Source organism: Octodon degus, unplaced genomic scaffold, assembly GCF_000260255.1.
Source record: "Octodon degus isolate 3935 unplaced genomic scaffold, OctDeg1.0 scaffold00121, whole genome shotgun sequence".
In the NCBI taxonomy this organism is placed as follows: Eukaryota; Metazoa; Chordata; class Mammalia; order Rodentia; family Octodontidae; genus Octodon; species Octodon degus.
In genome coordinates this window covers 8,364,265-8,373,326 of record NW_004524697.1, presented here as the reverse complement: position 1 = coordinate 8,373,326, position 9,062 = coordinate 8,364,265, and the positions used below count along the sequence as shown (strand labels likewise).

The window sequence follows — 9,062 nt, the reverse complement described above, 5'->3', positions numbered from 1 at the left end:
TTTTTTTTTTTTTTTTTAATGTGTGTGCTCTTTTGTTTGTTTTGGTTTTTGCCCTACTATTTACTGATCTTAAAGTTTAGCTCTTAAATTTGTTTTAAAAAATAATTCGGGCTCCCTCTACTGGTTCTGTCTGGATTTGCAAAACAAATATGCATAAGATGGTTAGAAGTCATAGGCATTTGCTTTTTCACAAACTAAATCTGGGGTTCTAGGAACATATAGAAAATATTCTTTAAAAAATTTTACTTTCAAACAGCTCATTTTACAGTATAAATAGCAAGTTGAGTTGCGCTATATGTATTTACTTCCTTTTTTAACCTCTAATTAAAAATTCAGGGACCGGGGAGATAGCTCCACTGTGTAAGCGCCTGCCTGGCAAGCGCAAGGACCGGGGCTGGATCCCTGGTACCGCATACGCCAAGCCAGCCACTGAAACCAAGTTCTGGGGGTGCACACCTGTAATTCTAGCACTGGGAGGCTGAGACCGGAGGAGCACTGAGTCTGAGCTGTGTAGTGAGACCCTGTGACAAATTAATAAATAAATAAAAGTTTTTTTGAACAATCCATTCATGAGAACTGCCATGTACAATGAGCAGTCCCACTCCTGGGTATGTATCCAAAGGAACTGAAATCAGTGTGTCAGGGATATCTCCACTCCTTGTTCCTAGCAACATGTTCCACAGTAATGTTGGTGTCCACCAACATAGGAATAGATATAAAAAACATAGATACAGTGGAGTAATACTGTTTCACCTTTAAAAAGAAAGAAATGCAGGCATTTGTGACAACATGAATGACATTGGGGAACACTATGTCAGGTGAAATAATCCAGGCACACAATGGTAAATACTGCATGATTTCACTTTAAAAAGTTGAACTCATAAAATCAGAGAGGAGGATGGTAGTTAGCGAGGGCAGAGGGGAAGGGAATGGAGGAATGTTCCTCAACAGTGTGGGACTTCTTGAGACAGGAGAAGGACGTTGCAGAAGCTCAATGTCTTGTATAACATTTAGTACAATTAATAACAATACCTGAGAGCAGATATACACTAAAAGAGCAGATATGTGTTTTACCACCAAAATTATAAGCATATGAGATGGTGAATATGTTAATTAGCACAATTTAAACTTTCTACAATGTATACATATTTCAAAATATCCTGTTACACAAAATATACATTAGCCAGGTGTGGTGGCATATATCTGTGATCCCAGCACTCAGAAGGCAGAGGCAGGAGGATCACTGCAAATTCGAGGTCAGCCTGAGCTACAAACTGAGTTCAAAGCCAGGCTGAACCACTTAGCAAAACCTTGTCTGAGAAAGACCAAAAAAAAAGGAAAAAAAAATTAACATCATTTAACATTTAAAAAGTAAATTTAAAAAACACTTAAAGAACTTATTCACAAAGATCATTTATAACTGGAGAAATTTTATTTTAGATAATTGGATGATACCAAGGGATTATTATTAATTTCATATGTAAAAATGGAATTGTGGTTATGTAAGAAATCAACATTTTTTTGAGCTACATTGGAGTAAAATTACAGCAAGTCTTGGATCTATTTTAAAATAAAAGTCTATGATAGTGGATCTAAATGATAGATTGGCCATACTGTTATATTTGTTAAGAAATATTTTATTTCACTGCATGGTGACATAAATGCCCCTGAATACTCTGTCTAAAGAGTGCTGCGAATGAAGTACTCTCTACTTGACTTCATTCAGATGATCTAACCCAGATAAAGAAAATGTAAATATCTTGCTTGCCACCTGAACAGAGGGTGCTTCTGGCTTCAGAAACAGAGTTCCCCTGTGTTTAATTGTCTTTAGGAAAAGCGTCTTGATAAGGCCAACAAGCACCAGTGGGTTTGCCCAATCAAGTGTTTTCCACATCCCGAGCCTATGAGTACATTCTCAGACACCACTTTTTACTTGGCACTAATTCTTAGGGAAAATAGCTCTTTTACCCCTCTAGCAACAAGCATATTCTTACACACACACACACACACACACACACACACACACACACACAACTTCTGTGTGTACCCAAAGCACAGATGTGTTCAAACTGTGGCCCACATCCTGTGCTCCTGAGACCCTGCTTTCTTTACTTACTCAGCAGGAGGGCCACAGTTAGACAAACAATGCACTTTCCTTTGCCTGAAGATGAGTAACTCTGCTCCCTTGGACAGATCCTCCGTGAATTAGGTGGTTGGAGAATACGGTTTGGGGACAGTCACCTACTAAAAGAAACCAAGGCCTCAGTCGGGAGCCGGCCCTCCTGGTCCAGGATCTAACCTAGCTGAGTGGGAACACTGCCACTGATCTCGGGAAATGCCCGGAGCATCACCCGAAGTCTCTGCTCCCTCATCCTCTGTACCACTCCCAGCGGCCCCCAGACAGTGGGGCAGTGCACACAGGGCTGGCTCTGGCGAACGGGCACAGGGCAGCTCGGAGCCAGGCACCTCGCACGCCGAGCTGCCTGCGCGCTGCTCGGTCGCAGATTCTCTTCATCCTCTTCACCCATCATTCAAGTATATGTTTTTTCTGTTCTCTACACTTCAGTGTGTCGGGAGGCATCTTGTAGTTGATATAATTGAACAAATATCATGCAGCAGCGTGGAATTTGTGAGTTCTCTGGCAGATTTGGGCAAAGCTGGTCTTTGAAAGGAATTTTTTTGTAGTCCAATAGATATTTTGTGTGTGTGTATAATTTCCTACTAGTAAAATTGTAGGAAGAGGAGGTAGACCTCAGGGGCTGGGGATATAGCTCAGCAGCGTAAGCGCCAGCCTCACAAGCGCAAGTCCTGAGTTCAATCCCCAGTACCACCAGAAAAAAAAAAGATAGAGGAGGTAGACCTCAACAGTGCTTTTTTCCTATTCAGAATCAAGGGAAGCACTGTACAGCCAGCAGATGGCGACCGTCGCCACCCTTCCTAGTGGAACGTGTTATTTGCAATTAAATGCGCTTTCTCTGTTATCTGGACAGCACAACTGTCATGCTCACAAGATTTTATGATGTTTCCATTGTGATGCTAATTTGTTGAGATGGCTTGCTGGGTAATTTTATATGGCTTTTGTTACTCCATTTCAAGGATTATAAAATAATAATAGCTCTCTGTGCTGATGGATGCATTAACTAACGTCTCCATAGCAATGGCCACTCCTCAAAGAGAAGCTTCACAGTGTATAAATGCAGCTGAATGTTTGTTACTGTTATTATGGTTAGACATTTTATTTCCAAATTGCTGAGAGGTTGGTGCTGACTTCATCCCAGGAATTTTTATAGTCCTGGGTGAGGCTAAGCGATGACAGGAATGTTTTTAAGCCCCGTTTCACTTGTTAGGTTGTTCTGTATGAAAACGTTTCGAAGACAACCTGTGAGTGCTGAAAAAGCCATGGGAAGGTTTTAAACAAAAGAGTAACATGCGCTGATTCTAAAATCTGTCTCTTGTGCTACCAAAAGAGGAGTTTATGCTGGTTTGTTTCTTAGTTATTGGTGGTGATTTTCTTTTTTCTTTTTTTTCTCCTGTCTTTTGGAGACAGGGTTTCACTGTGCAGTTGCGGCTGACCTTGAACTCACTCTGTAGCCCAGGCTAACCTTGAACTCAAAGCAATCCTGCGCCATGCCTGGCTATTTGCCTCTATGTTAACAGAAAATTTTATATGTATTTCTTTCTGGTTTAGGTCAGTGGATTGCCAACCCCAGATCTAAGCTGGCAACTAGATGGAAAGCCAGTGCGCCCCGACAGTGCCCACAAGATGCTCGTCCGTGAAAATGGGGTGCACTCTCTGATCATAGAGCCAGTCACGTCCCGAGACGCCGGCATCTACACGTGTATAGCCACCAACCGAGCAGGACAGAACTCGTTCAGCCTGGAGCTTGTGGTTGCTGGTAGGCCCCTCTGTGAACCCTTTCTCTGCCTTGGTGAATGTCAGGTTACAGGTATAAGCTAATTTGCGTTACTTAGCAGTACGGAAAATAATCAAACTGCTGACAGAATAGATCATGTCATCAACATCACCCACAGGGACAAATCATAAGGCTTAGCAAATCAGAAACATTTTGTGTACTTCAGTGTAGCCACTCTTATTTGTCCTTCCTTTCTCAAGAGAGAAAGGATTTGAGCAAATTTTCTAGGTCATATGGATGCTGGTGTATGTCCTCAGTATTTCACAGGGAAAAAGTACAGCTGCCTGGGCCCTAATTACTAAAGAAGGTGCTTATTCAGCATATTCACATACAGATCTAATTTTTAACAGTATGCACTGGTTTCAAAATTTTAAGACAACACTGGCATCTACACCCAATGTAATGTCATAGTCAGTTCAGATTTGCTCTTTAATTGACTGCTTTGTAGGTAAGTGTCATAAGTGGTGTTGTAAGTGGTGTTGCATGAAGCCTTCTTCTTTGACAAGCTGAAAAGGAACATGTGTTTGTGGAAAGATTCATGCCATCCTTAGGAATCAGACATAAATAGAGATTCTGATTTTTTTTAATAGGACGTAATGTTTATATCTTATACTTCTATTTAGTGCTTCATTTATGTTATCTCAGGCCTCACAGGTCCTCCGTGACACAAGGCTAGCACATCTCCTTTCCACTTAGTAAGTCAAGGGTTAGGTTCAGAGCATGCTGTTGGCATGCGTTGTGTTTCCAGATGCCCTGTGAGCCACTGGACTTCTTCAAGAAATAACAGCAGCATTGAAAATAAAACCCTGGGGAGGTCCTACCTGAAATCCTAGGTGATGATTCTAAGAATGGCACTAAAATATTTTTCTAAACAAAAATGTGTGGCTGTGTAGGCTGTGGTGCTACTTTAGCCATGCTTTTAAATTATGTACAATGTATTCCATATTCTTACACACCAGGACTGGTTTTATTTATTCTAATCTCAAACTATTGTTCTGCTATTAAATGTACATTTTGATCATCTCTGTCCTTCATGGCTGAGACTTGAGATCCCAAGAGACGCAGACATCCCAGCATGCCTTGGCACTTCTGTCAGGAAATGGCAGTGTGGGGTAGCAGGAGCCCAGCCTTCTGGCTTCAGGTCTGTTCCAATCCAGGCCGTGTCTGCCTTCCTGTTTGAATGACCCTCGGCAAGTGTACCTCAGCATCTCAGTTTCTCCTTATGAAAATGCAGAAATGCATCATTTTTATTAAAAGTTGTCATAAAAATATGTTTGAAGTTCAGCATAACCAAAACCTTAGATAACAGTGCTCCGAAATGATACGTGTTATTCTTAACAGTAAGCTATAATAAGGCTTATGTTAAGTACTTCTTAAAACTGAGACCCACAAAGAATATGAGCTAACCTTCTTTCCCCAAAATATCCCAGGTCAGTGGACTATGTAAAATCTAATAAAAAATAGAACCTTATATATTAATTACTCAAGGTCTTAGAGAGTCTTTCAGGCACCTGAAAACTTCAAGTAGAATTTTATCCTTTGAGCTCACTTCTTTCTCCTAGCTGCTTTTCTGGGATATTTTTTGCCCCTCCAGATGATGGTGAGTGATGGAGAAAGACACGCATTCTCAAAATCATTGTTGGCGGCTCAGAAGAGAATAATTAAATCTTATTCTCTAAATTGCCTCCACCCCGACCCAAGAAAATTTTCATTGGATGGTAATATTCAGTGTTAAAAAAAATCAGTTCTAAGCAATAAAGTTTTCTTTTTTATGACTTCTTCCTATAAGGTAATAATAAAGCTGCCTTTTTATAGCTTCCTTCAAAAAGTACAACAGGAAATAGGGAGATACTTTGGAAAATGGGAAGGTACCGAGAGACGTTGGCAGAGGGAAGGGAGGGAGGGGAAGGGATACGAGAGCAGGAGTGCACCAAGTACCTGTACCAGCTCCCCACAGTGAAGGTGCTCTCTGTGTACTACAAACATGTACTGATAAAAAGTACAAATTAGAATCTGTAACTTGGACCGTGCACATGGCTCATTTATAGGTGACTGTTAAAGCTGCCAACTTAGATGCAGATGACTCCCCCATTTCAATCCTTTACTGAGGCCAGGGGTTTTAAATTTCAAAATCTTTAAAGCAAACACTGCCCATTGTGGTGAAGGAATCTCGGAGGATCAAATTCTTAGGAATACTTGGGCATCACTAGGTGGCGGTAGGCAGTGAGGACTGAGCTGTATGGTAATCTGCTTAGTAGAGACTCCATCCCAGATACTACAGTCACTTAGGGGCCTCCTGCAGCCTGCCAGACAGGCCTCCTGCGCAGCAGATGGCCAGAGGACCACGTGGGCCCATCAGACGTGAATTAATTGAGGAGATAAGTGAACAGAGTGAGGCGCATGAACCTTTGCTTGGTAACAGAGCATTGGAGGGGGACACCCAGCACCTCACCACTTGAAGTGGAAAAGCGTGTCATAAAGAACTGTTTAGGCGAGCTTTTGGAAGCCTTCTGAATTCCTTCGTGTATCACAGATAGATAACATCCTTCGTTTGTCACTGATGTGCACGAGCTCCTGGTGTGTATCGGTGATGGATAATGCCGCTCATGTTTTCTCAGCTAAGGAAGCACACAAACCTCCAGTGTTCATCGAGAAGCTCCAGAACACAGGAGTTGCTGATGGGTACCCCGTGCGGCTGGAAGGCCGAGTCTTCGCTGTCCCGCCGCCGCAGATATTCTGGAAAAAGGAAAATGAGTCGCTCACCCACAGCACCGACCGCGTGAGGTGAGACTGCATAATGGCCTCACTTGGTCCAAATGAAATGTGAAAAATAAGAGGTACATTTTATATAGCACATGTCAGTGTCACGTAAAGGCCAGGCCTTGGAGGGTATCAAAGGCGAACATCACTTCTGACCCAAATACATGTTTCAGGCTTTAGAGAAAAGGCACACTGTGTGTAACGAAGCACATTGCAGCTTGACCTAGCAATGATGTTTAAATGTTCATTTCAGAAGAAATGATGTATTCATTTACCTCAGTGGTTTGGTAAAGGCAGATCAACTAGAAATTAAGAGCACAGATTTATTCTCCCTCTCGAGGCTCCGCTCTTCTCCCCCATTAACTTTAATGGAGCTAGCATCCTCTCCAGAATAAGTAGGACCCTATTATCGGCTACGTGTGCAATTCTGTTTCTAATGACCTAATTAAAAATGAAGCTTCATGTCCAAAGCCACTTTTTAAAAATTTAGAGCCCTAATGACTTTATCCTCTCCTCCAGCATGCACCAGGATAACCATGGCTACATCTGCCTGCTTATTCAGGGAGCTACAAAAGAAGACGCCGGCTGGTACACCGTGTCGGCCAAGAACGAGGCTGGGATTGTGTCCTGCACCGCCAGGCTGGATGTTTACAGTGAGTGCCTCCTCAGCGCGTTTGCTCACTGAATTATAAAAAATCAGACATCTGGACAGCAAATCACATTCCTCTTAGCTAATCTTATAAACAACAATAGCATTTTATTTACCAAAAACTCATGTTCTCTTTCTCTTTCTATTTATAGTTTCTCGGCATTAATAGTGAAACTCCACCAGGAGAACAAATTCCCAAGTATCATTCAGGAATCCTGAATTATTAGCAATACATGCATGTTGGTTTCTCTTATGTTGGCTAGTCAGTTGTGGCTTCCTGACTTGAGCATCCTTGGGAGTTAACAGTAGACAAAGGCATAAATGCTTCTCGCATTTCCATATTACTGTGCTCTGCAAATGACTGTCTTTAACATCTCTTACTATATTCCAGTCCTGTCACGGTGTCCTAATGCACTTGGTGTGTGTACTATTGATCCTGGAGTGTGTGGCTTAGTGCTTTTCTTATTAATATATCTTAAGCATCTCAGCAATAGATTTGTTTGTGTATCTGTATTTTTTGTACATTCATCCCTTTTTTAACATGTTCCTACTGAATTCTTAAACTAGCAAGTAGTATTTTGTGATTCATTGACATAGGAAAACCTGCTACAGAATGATTAAGAACAGATTTCAAATTTTGCCTGTTCTTGAAGAAGGGATACCTTTGAGAGGTTCTTCAGTGAGTGCATGGCCTCAGCCCTGCCGACTGCCCAGTTCTTTTCAGTTTATCAGTGCTGAAACATCTATCCTCTATAATTACTAAAGGAAAAATGCTATTCCATAAGGAGTAGCGAGAACTAGAAAGCTTAACTGTTTCAGGAGACTCTCAGTACTGCAGCATTGCTTGAAAATAAAGATGAACTACACTTGGTCCTTACTACACCCCTCTTGCCAGTCCCACCAGCCTGGAGAGGCAATAGACTGGTAGCATGAGTCAAAAGCAAAAGTATCCCTAAATTTTCTGTCTCTACCATGGGTGTCTCCAGCCCTTCACCAAGAGTATGTACCTGGTATCTATTGAAAGATAATCTTTGTTTATGTAAGACATCTAGAGATTTAGAAGTATAGGTTCGTTGCAAACCCTGATTTACTGTCTTTCCTTTGTAGCCCAGTGGCAGCCGCAGCCACAGACCACCAAGCCAAAGAAAGTGCGGCCCTCCGCCAGTCGCTATGCAGCACTATCAGACCAGGGGCTGGACATCAGAGCAGCGTTCCAGCCTGAGGCCAGCCCGTCACACCTGACACTCAATACCGGCTTGGTCGAAAGCGAGGACTTGTAATACGGTATCTTGTTAAAGCCGAAACTCCGAAACCACCATTGCCTTGACCAACAAGTTTCTCTGTCACATTATGTAAAAGGCAGAAATATACTTTGACTTACAAGAAATAAAAAACACCAAAATAATATTTTTCTTACTTGTTATACCAAACTTAGAGCTTACGTAGGTGATGCTTATAGAAGTGTACACATTGCACACACAATGTACGTTTATTGTCCAGCTTAAAACTTTGGGAATTGCTGTGATGAAAGTGGTCTGAAATGCCAAATGTTGAAGAAAATCAGTGATAATAATTTACATTATCTGCAAGTGCCTTTCAACACCAGCTGTAGGTGCTGTACAGCACAACATATGGAGCGTTCCACTTGATACCACAAGGACTCTGAAGTGCAGTGTATTCGGACAGCTCAGATGAACCAAGTGCAATATTTAAGGCCAAAAAAGAATAAACGATGAAGA

The 9,062-nt window shown here is 41.8% G+C and overlaps 1 protein-coding gene across 8 annotated transcripts in view; it reads left to right on the top strand.

Annotated features, from left to right (window-relative positions):
* Palld (palladin, cytoskeletal associated protein) overlaps window positions 1-8,711 on the top strand; it is a 416,234-nt gene extending 407,523 nt beyond the window's left edge. For 7 of the 8 annotated variants that reach the window (XM_004640245.2, XM_023700093.1, XM_023700092.1 and 4 more), the window contains 4 exons: window positions 3,689-3,896; window positions 6,533-6,698; window positions 7,194-7,327; window positions 8,431-8,711. In XM_004640245.2, coding sequence (XP_004640302.1) covers window positions 3,689-3,896; window positions 6,533-6,698; window positions 7,194-7,327; window positions 8,431-8,603 — 681 coding nt within the window. In that variant the 3' untranslated portion in view covers window positions 8,604-8,711. Of the gene's footprint in view, window positions 1-3,688; window positions 3,897-6,532; window positions 6,699-7,193; window positions 7,328-7,475; window positions 7,523-8,430 lie in introns of all 8 variants that reach the window. The other variant, XM_023700094.1, reaches the window with a different exon arrangement.
* The last annotated feature ends 351 nt before the right edge of the window (window positions 8,712-9,062 follow it).